Here is a 17491-nt window from a genome sequence, read left to right as displayed (position 1 = left end):
GCGATGCAGACTTTAGAAATGCTTTGCTTTGTGTTGAGAGCGAGGTCCAGCCAGTCTGGGAGTGTTTCTTTATATCTAATGTGGATATGTTGCTGCTGGGTACTTCAGACATTATAAAGAATGTGCACAATAAATGATGTAATGTCTTACAAAGTGTAGAAAACAGATGTCTCATTTTATATCACCAGTTTTAAAACTATATAAATATTTTTGTGTGTTTATACCACTGCAGTTAAGATCCCAACACGGAGGACCTACATTGACCCCGAGACTTGCGAAGACCTGCTTCAGGCTGTCCACGCCTTTGCCAAAGAGCTGGACAACTCGAGCATCAAGATCGAGAGAATTGTGCACACAGGTACATGACTATACACAAGAAAGCATCGCAGATTCCACTATTCATCCCAGAGATGATGGTGGAGGACTTCACCACTCGATGAAAGGGTGCGTGGGCTCAGCAATTTTAGAGTGGGGTAGAATAGAATAGAAAAGCCCTTTACTGTCATTGTACATACTCAATGGAATTGTACACATGTTGTTTATCCTTTAAGCTCCAAGCTCCTTTAAGATAGAGGAGAACTAGAAAGCTATACTGTGGTTTAACAAAATAGCATCTAGTTTGTTGTAGTATTATTGCACATGATATGTGAGCTTCCATATCTGAAAAGGCAACTTGCTGGATAATATTTCTGCTTTGAGAGGTTTTGGAAGCATAACTACAGTGAGCGTTTCCTGTTCAAAGAAGTAGTGAACAAAAACATGTTGCGGGCATTACATTTAAAATTAATATTTTTTTAATTAAACAAAAATAAATCCGTCTCTCATGTTGTCTTTGTAGTATTTATGCTACATGAAATATTAAATAGATTGTGTTGAATAACTCCCTCTGTTTCATTTATATTTTGCTAAGCATACAAATGCATTTTAGGAATGAGGATATAATCAAAAGCAGTATATAGCACAGTAGAAATTATGAATGACAACCAATTTTAATCCATTAATTTTCCAAATATTATAACAAAAATGATAAAATATATTGTCCTGTGGTAAAAAGAAAACAAAAAGTATTAGAAACCTTTCAAAGTCAACTCTGTGTCTTTTTGCACTTTCTCTGAATCTGCTTTGAGGCTGAATTGGCAACCAGTTCAATCAAATTTGGGAACTTGCAGACCTTTGCCAAAATTGCGCTAAACTATTGTGGCTATTGTATTTGCCTCTAGTAGATGCTTCACTGTTTCACCTGCACTCTACTCCATCTTTGATCTCTCTTTGATCCCTTTGTATTTCATCTTTTTCTCTCAATGTCATCACTCTTTCTTCCCAACATGAAGTAGTATTTCTTCATCTAAGTCTGGCTTCCCCCTCTATCCCCTTCAGTCTAACCCTTACTCATTTCTTCTCACATTCTTTTGATGTTTTTCTCTCTAAGCGCTCTCTTTCTGTGCATCCGTTGACACTGATCACGACCTCTGTTTGTCTCCCCCCACAGGTGACTTTGGGGAGGTGTGCCGTGGCTGCCTGAAGCTGCCCAGTAAGAGGGAGCTGCCTGTGGCCATAAAGACGTTAAGGGCTGGTTGTTCTGACAAGCAGCGCCGTTCCTTTCTTAGCGAAGCTGGCATTCTCGGACAATTTGACCACTCTAACATAATCCGGCTGGAGGGCGTTATCACCACTGGTAAGAAAGGAGGGAGAGAGGGATATTGTGCAGAGAGCAGAAACAGAAAGGTAGTATAGTAGGAAGGGGATACCACTGGGAAAAGAATGGGAAAACAAAGGAAAATGGGTATAGATGAAAAGAAGCATAGAGTGGAAAAAAACGGAGGAATCCAAGGATCAGGGGAAATTCTACAGTTTGACCAGCTCAGTTGTTGAAGGAAGTAAGGCTGTTGAAAAGGGGGTAATTGGGATTTGAGCATCTTAAAATTGCATACAGAGAGGTTAAAAGGGAGTAGCAAGAGACAAGGATTGGGAGGAGCGCTAAGACACTCCAGATACCTCAATAACTCACACGTGGAGGGGGTCAGCGCTTACAGCAAAGAGGGCAAGAAAGGAGGATGGAACAAGAAGTAAAGTTTGAAAAGGAGAAAGCAGGGTGGGTAGATGGATGCCTTATGCTAGCAGCAGCGGAGCTACATCAAGGTCTATTTTCTGCTGACAGATAGCAATTGAGGTCCAAGAGCGAAAACAGAATGGAAGGAGAGTGGGGGAAAAAAACTTGAAGGGAGGAAACTGAAGAAAGAGACATGAGAGACACAGAAGATGAGGTAGAGGTTAATGGGAATGGCAGGTGAAAGGGAGAAGCTTTAAGGAGTTTGTGAAGTTTTTGTTACTGCCGCTGCGATGCTTTTTGGTGATGTTTGTGTGTGTGTGTGTGTGTGTATGTGTGGGCACGGTGCCCCAGCACACTCTGTGCTCAGTAGGATGGCAGCAGATGTGCAGGGTACAGTAATTGGTGCTAGAGACCCAGCGGGGCCCTGAGATGCACTCCAATCCCTCCCACCATCATATGCACACATACACACATTCATTGAAAACCCACGTGCACACTCCTCACCACGCACACACGAAAAGGCTGTCCCATATGCTCACTTTTTCTTTACCATCACTGACAAACACACACACACCTGCTCGCCTGCCTCTTCACTTGGCATGAAATCACAAATCTTTGCACACACACACACCCACGCACGCCCACATGCCGTTAGACTACAAATCACCTGCTTTACATCACTTACGCCCCCACCGGATTCTTATTTAGCCCCCCTTCCATCCGCCCAATACATCTCACTCACCTGCAAAATACCACCTATTGTCCCTTTGTTCTATACTAATCTTTCTATTCATAATTTAGAGGCATGTGTTAAATGGGTGATCAATGAAGACACTATTTAAACCTATTATAATCATTATCAAAAAAAGTGAGAGTAGCAGAAAAAAAATCACAGTGTAGGAGACCTGGAACAGCTGGTTGCAGGACTGCAAACAAAGATGTTCTTGTAGATAACCACAAGAAATAGTTTTTACTGCATAGCCATCTCATCTCAGTCAGTACTATGACATATTGCATAATGGGTTATGATGACTTTTTGTTCTCCTACAAGAAAATGTGACATTGCTCCCAGGTCGCAAGTTGCTTCACTAGGCTTTGTTTTCTCGTCTCTATATAGACTGATGGAGTTTTGCCAAAGTTTAAAACATCACCGTGCCACAAAGGTCAAGACTTTGCTTTTAGATATGTTTCAAAGTGTGTCTTCTGTGTTTTTGTTTCCCTTCAGAATTTGCCCACATTCGTGACATCTTTTAAAACAGAATATGATTCTACTCGGTCCATGGTTGTAGCTGAATACATCGGCCATTCCAGCCCTGCGCAAGCCCGTTCAACCACAGACTCATTATCCAGCTCACATTAATTACATGATGGCTGGCAAATTATGGCAGCATCCCTGGCTCTCACTTCCCACAGCATATTTGGTAACCTTTTCAAATAGCTTCCTAAAAGCGTAGTAATGCTGGGAAACTGGGAACCGGGGATTTTACAGTGGCAATTTATCATTCTTGTATTATGCCTGCATAAACTGTCAGAACTGATCAGACCACCTTTCCATCCTAGAATATGTGTTTGTAGATGTAAAGTTGTTTACATATCTGTCAAGGTTTATCTTACTGTCTCAACCTCCCGCAATCTTTTCCTCCTTTCGTCTCCCTTCCAACAAATGCAGTTTTATTTTCATTTCCCTCCTCCGTGCACTTCATAGCACTACTGGATCCCTGCCATCTGGGCCTCGGCACAGTATGTGTGTGAGCACGCGTGTAGTGTATATGAGCGCGTGCTACTGTGCACAGTAAGAGCGTGCGTGTGTGAGTGTTTCAGGGTCGTTAAACTTGCTGAGACAGCCAGGGCAGCGCACAGGTTCTCCAGGCTTCACTACAGTTCACAGAGTGAAGAATGGCTTCGCACAATGCTTGCCAAGTGGACTAGACTCACTTTATTCCTTCCCTTTTCCTCCATATCTCTATTATCATACTATTGCTTTCCTTTTTCCCTTCACTTCACAATTTTATCCCCGTTTCAATTGTTCATATATGCCCTCTGTCATGTCTTTGTCCAGGAAACACCATGATGATCATAGTGGAGTGCATGTCTAACGGAGCCTTAGATTCATTCCTTAGGGTAAGTTTCATTACTGTGCATTCATCTTAAATATATGTGCTGATGCTCATTATTAAACTGTAATTACTCATTACTACTCTCTGTTTTCAAGCAGCTGCACTAACAACACTTTTGTTCTACTTGTCCTAAATATACCGTTAATATGATGTGGTCCTAGGGCAGCAATTCTTGTGCTTATTACTGTAATAAGGAAAACATAGCATAATTAACTGCACAAATGGAGTGTTTCTGCTCAAAGCTGCTGTAAGCTTCTGTAAACTGTTAGTGTGCCCCTTTGCTCTGTGAACCACTTCACTGTGGTTTATAATGATATGAATTAATGGCCTGTTTGTTTTTATTCTCCAAATAAAGGTTTTCAGCTCAGCAAGCACAACATTGTAAAGCAGAGGCAGATGTGCTGTTTTTCTCCCCCTTCCATTCACCCTGCTCACAATCTTCTCTCCCACCTCTTCTTCATCTTTCTTTTTTTCCTTTCATAACCTCAGAAACATGAAGGCCAGTTGAGTATAATGCAGTTGATGGATATGCTGACCGGAGTGGCGTCGGGGATGAAGTACCTCACCGAAATGGGCTTTGTCCACAAACGGCTCGCCGCGCACAAGGTAAGGGGAGCAGGTGGGAGTAGATGATAGAGGACAGGTATGGTGTGATGAACAGGATGTCGTGTTCTATAATGAGTTTTTGCAGACTACAATTCGTTCTTGTCTGCAAACATCTTTGAAAGCACTCACCTGTAGGTTTTTTACTGAAAGACTACATGAAGCTGAAAATTTGACAAAACTGTCTAAATTATTGTGTCACCCACGTTTCATTAGGGGTGTGTGTGTGTGTGTGTGTGTGTGTGTGTGTGTACCATGTTTACATATCTTTGTGGGGACCAACACCCCTTATGGGGACAAAAAACCCGTCCCCACAAGTTTGAAGGCATTTTTGAGACTCAAAATGTGGTTTTAGTGTCAGGGTTACAATTAGGTTATGGTTAGGGTTAGAGTTAGGCTTTCATTTTTGGTGGTTACGGTTATGGTAAACGGCTAGGGAAAGCATTATGCCAATTAGATGTCCCCACAAGGATATGAAAACACGACTGTGTGTGTGTGTGTGTGTGTGTGTGTGTGTGTGTGTGTGTGTGTGTGTGTGTGTGTGTGTTTTGTTTGGTTTGGTTTTTTTGTCTTTCATAAAAGAGGCCGTCTATCAAACTACAGATACAGTGGTCGTGTTGTGGAAAATCAGGAACATCTGTTCTTGTAAACAATCAATTGTCCCTGGTGTGATAAGAGCTTTGCCCACCAGGGTAGTGAGCTCTCATACTGTGAGCATTTCCCCTCCAAACGTAAGCCATGCTAATCAGCCTGTTTTCCAAATCGTAGGTGCTGGTTAACTCCAACCTTGGCTGCAAGGTGTCTGGCTTCAGACCTCTTCAGGAGGACAAAATAGAGGCCATCTACACCACGCTGGTGAGATAACATTTTTTCTGCAACCTTATACATCTTATAACTCACACATGTAGGGCATATTTTCTTAATGAGTCTGATCAAATGGGAATTATCATATGTTATGTCAAGTTCAGGCGAGGTCACATGGGCTTTGAGGTAGAGGGGGAGAAAAATCCAGTGTTTCTATGGTTATTTTAGGATTTCAGTCCAAGGTGAACCCAATCTCCTAACAGTTCCTTTGATCTGCTGGAAATATGCTCAAAGCTTTTCAAAGGGAATATTAAAGCTTTACTTTGGTGAACTCTCCACACCCTTTTACATCTTGTCTTACCTCTCCTGTTCCTCTCCGCCAGCATGGAGGGAAAAGTGTGGTGTTGTGGACCGCTCCAGAAGCCATCCAGTACCATCGTTTCTCCTCTGCCTCAGATGTCTGGAGCTTTGGCATTGTCATGTGGGAGGTCATGTCCTATGGCGAGAGACCCTACTGGGATATGGGCAACCAGGATGTAAGTGTGCATTTAAATTCCCCATATTCCTTGCTCCAATTTCAATATTAATTTCTATACTTTTGTACCCTACCTCTCTCTTTTGCCGCTCTCTAATTTTTTTTTATCAATGAATTTTCTATCTGTGCCCACCATGCATCTTATTAATAGAAAACCGAGAAGCCACAGTACCTCTGAGAGCTATTGCAGGGCCTAAGTCCCCCTCTTTAAGTCTGCATCAGCTCCATGACCAATCCTGTTTTCTCTTAAGGATGCATTGACCCCCTTCTAGTGTCCACTGCCTATCCCTGCCTGCCACCCTGCTATTAAGTGTAGAAAATCTCTCAGAAAATAGTCAGCTTATTTCAAGAAATGTAAAGCACTATTTGAGGGGAGTGACTGTCCAGTTAATAGGACCCTGCCGCCACTAGCAACCTTTAAAAGTCACTGTGGGTGGGCCCATTTTACTTGTCACTCTTTTTTCTTTGTCCTACAAAAAGAGGTTTATATTTCCCCCCTTTTTAAGGATGTCATGCCTCTATAGTATAGCTGAAAGCAGGATACAGGTCTGCATATGAGACAACAGACAGCAGATCCTTGTTACTGCTTTTCTTATTAGTGAGGCCAGTGACACTCCAGGCATTATCAGCAAAGAGCTTTTTTCAAGACATATTATTTTTCATCATCCTAATGCCTTTTCAAATGAATTTTATCATAAAGACTACACTTTCTGCAGGCAGCTACGTGTAAAGCAACTGATTACTTGCATGTTCCATTTTTGAATGTCCCAAATTAATATGCATGAGTTATTCAGCAAGCACAAGAATAGGTAGCTCTTTAATACTCTTTGTTAGTGCCCTTTTATAAAGCTGGAGAAAGTTTCATCTCAGCCTGGTTTATATTATCAAACTTTCCAATTGAGAGGGCAAAGATCAAGCTTGTAGAGCGCCAGGGATATTAATCCACTTTAAATTGATACATTATATCATAACGGAATTGTTGGTCGGCCTGTCCACCTGTGATCCGTCGTGCCCTTTACCTACCGGCTCTGATTAAATGGAAAATGTCAAATGCTGAAAAGCATTTTATGAATGCTCTTTACTGAGATAGAAGCTTAAGGGGCTGAGAGGATGGTGGAGTGGGGAAGTGGGTGGCCGGGTAGGCAGAGAGAGAAGAGAGTGTTTTAGGAATTAATGCTGCTGATGGGTGTCATTTTTGTGATTATTCTCAGACTTTATTGCCTCCTTTCAGGAGATTGTATTTCTTAGAGTGGTTGCGGTGGAGGATATATCCCATGTCCCTAGATATACTGAAAGGAAATGTCTCGTGGGGTGTTTGAGTGAATGATTTTTAATAGGGGGCGACATTAGCTTGATGGAGCAGTAAAGAACATCAAGAGAGTCTGGAAGGATGCTTTCAAGCACTGCTGTTTGAAGACAGTGAGTTTTCAGAGGCCTGATGATGATGCTGAGCAGAGATTAAACATTTTCTGTAATTTGATAGTTTATCTTTTGGGGAGTATTTAAGAAAGCACAGACTTTTTAATGGAGTGTTTGTTTCATTGCTTTGATGTTTCTGGTATTTCAAACTTGGCTGGTTAGATTTTTTTCCCCCAATCCAAAGAGCTACCGCATATTGTATTATTGGAAATGAAAAGGTGCTGTTATTGTGATACCCAGTAAGTATCGTGTGAGGTACACCAAGTGACAGTGGATATCCCACTAACTGACCTTTCAGTCTGCATACAGCGTCAGTTAGTTGTGAACAAATTTGCAGGGGCTCTTTTTTCCCCTCTGTGATTGCATACCTGCTGTACAGTTCTGGAGCCTTTTTATTACCAAAAACATAATGTATTCCACTCATATTAGGGTGATGATATCTCTGTGAAATTTAAGTATTACAGTTGCCGCAGGCTTGCAAGGTCAGTTTTAGATTTTAAGCCATACAGTGGGACATTCTAGGTAGTGTGATTATTATGTACTTTTATTTAATAATTTTTTTCCACGTGTGACCTATACAGTCTTCTGTTCTGTTCTGTAAGAGTTCTATTCTTGGCAACTAAAGAAGTCCACTGCAAGGGGAAAAGGTTTTAAGCATCTTATTGAACTTTGAAAGTAGGACAAAACTTCTCTACATCCTCGTTCACCTCTCCCACTCTGCCCTACTACTCAAACATGCTCTTTAAGAATGTATCCAATTATACCATGAGTACTGGAAAATCACAAAACTAATTTCTAATCTGATATTATCGATTTCCTCTTTCTGTGTGTAGGTGATAAAGGCCATCGAGGACGGTTTCAGGCTGCCAGCTCCAGTTAACTGCCCTCCACATCTCCATCAGCTGATGCTGGACTGTTGGCAGAAGGAGAGGACGGAGAGGCCCAGCTTCAGTCAGATCCACTCGGCCCTCAGCAAGAGCATTCGCTCGCCTGACGGTATCGGTTCCTCCACACTGGCGCGAAGGTACAGTCTCATGACTACATGAGTTGGAGTAGATCCTTGAATGTATAAATTTTTTAAAAAGTTACTTTTACAAAGCCTTAATCGTTATTTCTCCCACTATAGAACCCTGAGTTCATCCATTACACTAGCTGACAGGCCTCTCCCCACCTTCCCATCTTTTAACTCTGTTGGAGAGTGGCTGGATGCAGTAGACATGGGCCGATACAAGGACAACTTCACTGCTGCGGGATACTGCTACTTGGAGTCTGTGGCACGAATGACTGTACAGTGAGTAGTTTTGTACAATTCTGACTGTGTGACCTTTTCATTACATTTTTTTTAACAGAAGGGTACCTTAATAAAAGAATAAGAACACAGATCAATGAAGGGAGAAGCCAATTCATTCTAGTAAAAAACTGCTAATATTCAAGACTTTAAAAGCAACTGAATCAATGTTTGTAAGATATATGTAGGTAAAGAGACATCACCCTGTGTTTGAGCAAATATTTGGCTGTTTATTTACTAGATAACTTACTTATAATAAAACATGACTGTATATTAAAAAAATGAGATGTCACAGAAGCAACCAACCTTTTTAGCTCCATTTAAATATGTCTAAATATGGCAGTTGTTATTCTTATTTACAGTGTTGAGTATTAACAGTGAAGGAATTTCTAAGAAGCAGCAGACCTTTCCAGTTTTCTAAAAGCCTCAAAGTGTCAAACTGACCCAGTGAACTCTGAGATTAATCTCTTAATCTGAATCTAAAATGACGTCTTTCCCATCTGAGCTCAGGGGTGTGTGTCAGAGAGTTGCGTCAGCCATATCTAAGACAGCTGGGCGTCTGTGCTGAATTAATATAAAGACGCAAATGAATACATTTAAGAAACTGGAAGTGGTATTCCCTGAAAACATATGTGTGCAGCCTCATTCTCTTTCATATAAAGATTGCTACAGAAAAATGTTTCTGCAAAAACTGGTGTCCTTGCTGTTAGGTCAAAGATACAGTAATGGTGTATTTTTTTAGCACAAAGGATTAGAATTCCACTGCATCATGTTTTTTAACACTTGGGTTTGGCTTGCATTTTAAAGTAAGCTGACTAAAACTGCCTTTTCAGTCTTACATCTTTGTTAAACAAAAATCATAAAAGCGAAGCATCATTAAAAACAATCAATCCACATCTTCTGATCTCTGTAAATCTTGTGTTCACAGAGATGTATTGAGCCTTGGCATCACTTCCCTGGAGCACCAGAAGCTGATACTGGCTGCCATCCAGACTCTGAGAGCCCAGGTCATCCAAATGCACGGGCGTGGTGTGCAGGTCTAAACGGTCAACTCACCTAGTCTCGTGCTGCTGCAGATCCTTACATGTGTGCAGATGGATGATGGGGTGGAGTAGAGGAGAGAGAGCTCTTCCATACATAAAGATAGATGAGCTGATCTTTCAGCTAACTGCACTCATCTATTTACTCATCCTTCCCACACTTCCTCATGCCTTCCTTTATTCCTTCCTTTCTCTTTTCAACAAGTCCCCCTTGAAGACTGCGATCAGTTGTGACATTGTGTTCATGTCATAACCGGGGGGGATAGCAGAGGAGTGATGTCATGTGACTTTTTGTGACCTCTATCTGCACTTTGACCTTCAACACCTGCGTTGGCTCCATCTTACTGGTTCTAGATCAGCGCATAAAGACAAATTAAAAATGTCTCTGTCTGAAGCTGAACTCTGATCTGTGGGAGAGACGCGCACAGCAATTTTGAACTAGAGCTCGAAGACACGTGAACATTTGGGGTGAAATATCCCTTTACAACATAAATTCACTAAAACCAAGATATTCTCAATGAAGGGAACTATTTTATTGGCCTTGGGTCAAAACAATGCCTCAGAACTAGCACAGCTGATTTCACATCAACAGGAACTGATTTACTACGAAGATACAGAATCACATCAAGAACGGTCAAAGCTGATCTCATATCAGATGGTAAAGAAATACTCTAAAGAATAAACATGGCTGGAATGTAACTTGCGTTTTCAAAGCAGCAGGTTGGGAAGACCGTGCTATTCAGGTTAGTGAAGCCGGAGGTTGGATGAAGCCGCAAAGTGGCAGAATGAGAGGGGCGAGGATTCATTGTAGTGCTATATACGTTATCTAAAGTTTGCTCATGGCATGAACGGACTTAAGTAAAATATTTGTGTTGATATTATGCTGTTCTTTCAGCAGGGATATCAGCATTCATTTATCCTGTTTGGTACTACTGATGGTGAAACAATCGCTGCAGGATGAAATTGTAAAGCAAAGGGTTGAAAATGTGTTTTTGATTGTTCATGAATTTGTTGTACGTCGCTGTCTGTTTCGCTACTCCTAACTACGTTTGCTTTAGTCCCTATATCTTTCTCTTCTTCTCCATGCTTTCTGTGTGCATTTAAAGCTTAAATCGTTCCCTTTAGTTTGCTGGATTTCATCTGGATAACACGATCCTCCTCTCCAAAGGCTCTCACTACAATGTTTATTACTCTGTATAGGACTCGGGCTATCTCTGGAAGGTGGTCTGATTTTAGATATTTATCCATATTTATTTATGTTTACAGACTGCAACACAGACCTCTCCAGAGAGGATGTTGGGATGGTTTATTTAAACTTAAGTATTTAAAAAATAATAATTTGAGCAAAGCAGTTGTCTTGTTTCGTTTTTGTTCCGTTGACTTATTTCGACTGTGAGTTTGTACCTCAACATATTATTTTGTAAAGAGGAAGTGAGAGGAACACTGGAGGGTTTTTACTGTCAGCACACAGTATCTGTGTATTTCTATACGCTGGATTTGCAACAGTTAATTTTAGGTTCATTACCATTTAGATTTGCTGTATACACATTACTGTGTGTGTGTGTGTGTGTGTGTGTGTGTGTGTGTGTGTGTTGCAGTACGGATACAGTATTACAGAACATCAATGATATTTTTTTCCTTTTGGTTGCTATTGGATTGTCAGGTTTAAATTTATGTTTCTGTTAATATCATGCTCCATCAGACTATATGGTTGCACTTTTACCAGTTAACTCCCAGAATTCCCTGTGTACAGCAATCTGGCTTTTCCATTTGGTTGGGGAAGACATTTATCGGGGCATTACAGATTCACAGTAAAAGGTGCGAAAATTAATTGGAATAAAGTTAAGGATTTCAATTTGGTAAACATGTCCCTCCTTGTACCCTCCTTTTGCTATAAAACGCATCACACGTATCCAAAAATACACCTTTTAAACAGACACACAAGACTACAAAACAGCCTGGACCTCTTCACCACGATGAATGAAACCGGAAATGTTTCCCGCTCTGTCCCCCAATATGTTGCTGTGACCATTACGATATGTTTAATATTGTATATATGTATTTGAAAATGCTAAATCTATTTTTATAATTTGTTTGAAGAACAATGTGTTGAATATAATATCTGCTCACTGTGTAAGGGTTTTATTTGTTTGACTTTAGGGCAATAGCCAAGAAACTCTGATGTTTGGAATATACAACTGGAAAAAAAAAAGTTTCTTTTGTTTTTGTTAGTTTTTAAATGATTTTTACCCATTAGGAGAAAATCTGATGGCTGTTGCAATATTGAAATGTGTTATTAAAAAACTTCCAATACGAGCACATTTTTTTCCTCGTTGTCTTCCATGTCAGATGTTGAGGTTTAAATTGGATAGCCTTAGCCCAGCTCATTTTATAATGGAGTTTTCTGTAAACACTAGAGACGACTGTGTGGGAAGATCTCAGTAGATCAGCAGTTTCTGGGTTATTAAGAGTAGCCCGTCTGGCAACAACCATGCCATGCTCAGAGTCACTTAATTCACCTTTGTACTTCAAACCAAGCATACTGTATACATACATACAGTGCAAACTAACCAGTTTAGACACACTAAACTGCCCAGTATTCTCATGCAACCCTTGATATCAGTTTGTTTTGCAATACAATTCATAAAAATATAACTCAGCAAAACATCATGTATAGATGTGAAATTCTACAGTAAATGAGGGTGTTACATTTAAGATTAAAATTTCCAGTTTATAAATTTTCAATGTTGAGCAACCCTTACCTTTGAAAGTAATCTCTCGCCTTCTCACTCATTTGTTGTTTCAGCACTAGAATTGACACACCACATTATTGCCAACCTTGAAAAAGAGAGAGACTAGCTATCACTTCTTAAAAAGTAAAGCAGAGTCACTTAAACTGCTTTTAACCTCTCAAAGTTCACAATGCAACAAAAGGAAAATTGAAACCATATTCTCTCAGGTCAAGGTCGCAGCAGTGTCACTGCGTGTGACTACCACCTGCCCTCCAGCAAAGCCCTGGGATTTGTTTCAATCGGCGTGCAAGAGCCTTCTCTTTCCACAACATCTGCTATTGACCTATTGAGCAAATGGCACTAGGTTACCAGTTCAACGGCATCCTTTCCCTTCCTTCTCGTCTCAACTGTAACCTTAAGCCTAGCTCGATGCTTCATTATCAATACATGTTTTTGTGTCGTATTTAAGGTCGTGGCCCTTGCTGGGGAATGGAAAAGAGACAGTCAAACTTCAAACAAGAAGTACCCCACCTGGTGTGTCCACCAGGTGGTGCTGTGTAGCAATGTTTGACCATCTTTAATTTCCTTTAAGATACTTTAAGATTGTTTCCATAAATGTAATTTCTCATGTAAGAAAGAATTACTTCAGAATGAAGTAAAAAGGCCCTGAAAACACATTTCTTTAACCTTCTCCAACCTTAAGGACATCTCGTACTTATTTGTTTACTCTTCAGCCATTTGTTATGAGGTTAATACCTCGTATCCACTTACAATAAACTTCAGCTTTTGGTTACATCCTCTAGCTATTTCTATTCCCGATTTTCTCTTGCACTTTCTCAGCATTACCACACCATGTCTGTGAAGTCTCTCTGAGGACTGAGGTTATATTACTTACTGCTTTATCATGTAACACCCACCTTTAGACCAGCACCGAGCGTATGGGAAATAATTGTAAATGCAAATTAACTCTGCGTAGGATTGCTGTAGGCAACTGTGTGGGTGTGCAGAGGGGAGTGTGGCGGAATGTGTTTCAGTGCCTGCATGCAAGGGTCAGCGTGTGCACAATACTGCATGCATGTGCATATTAACTGTGTGCAAATGTGCTGCCAGTGCGTTGAGAGTTCATCGGCATACATTAGAGAATATGATCTTTTTATTTAGCTCATAAAGTTGCAGTACCAATCCATACCTTTTATATTAAAGTCTTATTGGACCTGAGGATAGGAGTCTGAGATTGAATGAGTTTCATCTCTGAGCCATTGCTGACTGAAGCTTTGTAAACCTCCTACACAACCAAACATCACCTCCTCCGGATGCTGTCTCGCAGACCCGTGCTAAATGGATTTGAACTCCTGCTGCAATAACACGGGATTTGGATAATTCATTATTGGAGGCTTATCATAGCTTGCATTCAAGATGTTTTCTTCATCAAAACTCTTTTATAAGTCTGAAAAACAGAGAGCATAAGTGGTTGATTTAAAGAAATATTTTTCACATTTATGGACAAAATATGAAAAGAAAAAAACTTTTCTTCAAGTATTGAAAGTTCTTCAAGTTCATAAATTCTAAGCAGACTTCTATATTTGGGCACAATAACAAAATGAACAAAATATAGCAGAAGAGATATTTTGCAGGCTCTTATCTACATAATGTAAATTATGAAATCCTAATAGCCTTTGAGAGTTAACTCCTGCCTTCTCTGGGTCACAAGCTATCTTAGCAGCTTTACTCTTGCTAAATGAACCAAATAGCGGGCATAATCATCTGCTATCTTCTTTCTGTCCCCTTGCAATACAATATAATAAATGCTATTACTTTGAGTGTGATGCTTTAGTATGCAAACAACATACCCAACAGTACATCGCTTCGGTGGCAAAGGGGGGAGTTGTGTTAGTCTGTGTTTTATCAGGCTTCTCACGGTTTGAGAGTAAATCTTCAATCAGATTTGCCTGTTTATTCACTGTAAATGAGACTGGGACAGGGAGTTGGACAGCAATTCTTCAGAGAGACTGATGAATATCATGTTTCAAAATTCAAAATGCAGATTGCACGATCTGAAAGCCATCACACCGACGCTCAAGTCATGCATAAAGTTTATTTTGAATAACTTTATAAGTAATAGTGAATTGAAATACAGTTTTTGGTCCGCCTATGGCAGACTTTCTTTTCAAATTAAACTTCAGAAAGAAAAGCTGCATACTACTAGAAGAACTATAGTGCTGAGGAATGGGTACATCATGGTCATTTACCATTTAAAAAGAAAAACATCATCTCAGGGATGACTCAGACACATGGTGCAGAGGCGAATGGATGAAGGGGCACGAAGAGGCCTAAGATGCTGCTGTGCAGATGTCTGCTACTGCAGTCCCTCTGAGGAGAGCTGTGGACGAGAATATGGCTCCTGTGGCGCGATATGAGCGTCTTGCAGAGGCTCTGCACCTGCTGTTATGTATACTTGCGTGCAAGCATTACACAGCCAGTGAGCCAAATGCTGTTTTGACAGAGAAATAGCTTATGAGAGTCTTCTGAGGTGGACAAACAGTTGCAGCATCTGCCTCGTGTTAGCGGTGCACAAAACATAATGAGACAGAGGACTGGGCAGAGAGATTGCTCAGCTGCTTCATTGTTCAGAGCCAGGGGAACAAAAATGGCCTTCTAATTAACCTCCAACCTAGAAAAGTTGTTTGAGGTGTAAAAATGGAGCTTGGTTGTAAAGTAGCTGTGGTCCCACCGTGTCTTCACTAATTACAAGACAAGATAGTGGGGCTGATAACATGCATAACACTGTTTAAGGTAAAGCTAAGAGCAACAGTTTTCAGAGACAGCCTTTTGAAAGACATTTTGACTGTTGGCTCAAACTGTGATGCGCAGCACCATCGATATATCACACTGTGATGCCAAAGACAGGTCTTAGTTGCGTGACCCCTTTCAAAAGGCAGTTAACAAAGGATGCACAAAAACTGAAAATCTCTTTAAGCCTTCATGACAAGATAAGACAGCAGTGGCATACAAGGCAATCATAGTTGGAGCTAGCTCTTTTGGTACGAATATTTGGAGGTCGGACAGCACTGGAGACAGATGGCGTGATATGGAGACTGAGCCTCCCTACATGCACCAGTGCTGAAAATCAATACATTAACTTGGAGCACTTAACAGGCATAAACAGAAGTACTTCCCCTTGGATACCATTTTTAGGGTAGCCTAACATCTACAGACACTCCCATTGATTCGCGTGCCCTGTCTAGCTGTGATAGCACGAACAGAGCTACCATGGTTTTTCTGTCAGCATATGTAATATGACTGGGAACAACCAGGGCGAGAGAAATCCACTCCCACTTTTGTGTGCTTTGAAAAAGGTTTTATTGGGAGAGAAGCTGTGCCAATCTGAATAAATCCTTGGGTAAGATGTCAACACCACTCTATGTGGTGCCTCTATGAATGGCCAGAGCTCTGTGAGGTCAAGCCACAGCGGGGAAGGGATGTCTGACCTGTGGCTCCTGATCATAAATGTCCCTGCCTAAGAGGCTGTGAGCAGGTGCCGAGTGGTGTGTCAGGACAGAAGTGTCTCTAAAATCTGCCAACTACTTAGTGATGGCCAAATGACTACAACATTGACAGAAAGAGCTGATCCAGCAGGGCTCACAGATGCAGTGGGAACAGTGAAAGCAGCAAACAAGGGGCTCTCGATCGCTCATTATCAGACTCCAATGCTCCTAACTGGAAACAGGAACAACTGAGCTAAGCCACTGGAATCTTGCCCATTGTCTTCTGGGATGTAGGGAACCCAAAAGTTAAGGGGGTCCAGCTCTGCTTGAAGTATGGGACTACATAAGTTCAGCTGGCCTTCCCCATGATTTGGGACACCGTGACAGCTCATCAGCGCATCTCCACTTAAGCGAGAGACGACAGAAGTACCAAGCCAGACCTGCTAGCTGGGGTCAATGTATGATCGGAGGGATACAGTCAGTGTGGCAGCAAGGCACAGATGGACACCGCTAGACATTTTTATGTTATTCATATCACTTGTGGACTGCTTGACTGCAGATACAAAAAGCATGGTAGAGCACTAAAGCCACATGATTGCTATATACTGCATATGCAGACTTGAAGGGGCTCTGTAGGGAGAGCAAAGAAGATCTTCAGAAGTCCACATGCATGAGGTGAAAAACAACATCCACAGTTCTTAGCATAACCAATAACAACAACAATTAGTTGCAAAAATGAGTTGCAGTTGTATTTTTGGGTTTAATACTACTGGTTAAACATGCAATTTAAAGACATATTCAATTATGAGGAAATTATTCACACATCAGTGAAAAAAAAAGGATTCAGGTCAATCTCTCAGTACTATGGAGGTTATTCCCAGCCAGTCTTTTGCCAGTACGACAAACCTTTTAGTAAAAAAAATGACTTTTGCAACTGAAAATCAAAGAACAAAAACTCATTTAACAAAACAGAAAAAAAAAAAAAAAGAGTCCAGAAATGTAAGAGGAGGAAATGCCAGAGAAATAGCAAAGGAAGCAAAAGGATTCAAAGAGGCACATGGGAAAGCAGACAACACCTCTGTAAAGACATTAGTGATTCCCAGCTGCGTGTTGAGAGCCCTCTCCCCTTCTTGTCCTCCCTCTATCCCTCACTCTCACCGCTCCGTGTGAAGATTAAAGCAAGCGGCATAAAGGGGAGAGCAGTCCACCTCTAAGCTAGTGTGAAGGGGAAACTTCCCCCAGCACAAAAGTTCCGCTCTCCGCTCTTTGCTGAAGCGTGCCACAGCTCAAATCGGCTTTGAGAAATTAATCCCTGCATTATGGAGGGAGTAAAGTAAACAAATGGAGGACAGAGCAGGGACCTGCGAGTGTGTGAGACGGGGGGAAAAGGAGAGAAGCTGTGAGGCGATGAGGCATTT

General features: G+C 41.1%; 1 protein-coding gene across 3 annotated transcripts in view; it reads left to right on the top strand.

Moving 5' to 3' along the window:
* epha10 (EPH receptor A10) overlaps positions 1-12172 on the top strand; it is a 166779-nt gene extending 154607 nt beyond the window's left edge. For all 3 annotated transcript variants that reach the window (XM_084919679.1, XM_084919678.1, XM_084919680.1), the window contains 9 exons: positions 233-358; positions 1490-1675; positions 4110-4171; positions 4657-4773; positions 5539-5625; positions 5958-6110; positions 8362-8552; positions 8655-8819; positions 9745-12172. In XM_084919679.1, the coding sequence (XP_084775805.1) occupies positions 233-358; positions 1490-1675; positions 4110-4171; positions 4657-4773; positions 5539-5625; positions 5958-6110; positions 8362-8552; positions 8655-8819; positions 9745-9859 (1202 nt within the window). In that variant the 3' untranslated portion in view covers positions 9860-12172. The remainder of the gene's footprint in view (positions 1-232; positions 359-1489; positions 1676-4109; positions 4172-4656; positions 4774-5538; positions 5626-5957; positions 6111-8361; positions 8553-8654; positions 8820-9744) is intronic.
* Positions 12173-17491: the final 5319 nt, after the last annotated feature.

This window comes from Perissodus microlepis, chromosome 22 (genome assembly GCF_051167445.1).
Source record: "Perissodus microlepis isolate ML-2025 ecotype Zambia chromosome 22, ASM5116744v1, whole genome shotgun sequence".
Lineage (NCBI taxonomy): Eukaryota > Metazoa > Chordata > Actinopteri > Cichliformes > Cichlidae > Perissodus > Perissodus microlepis.
This window is presented reverse-complemented; position numbering and strand designations above follow the sequence as displayed.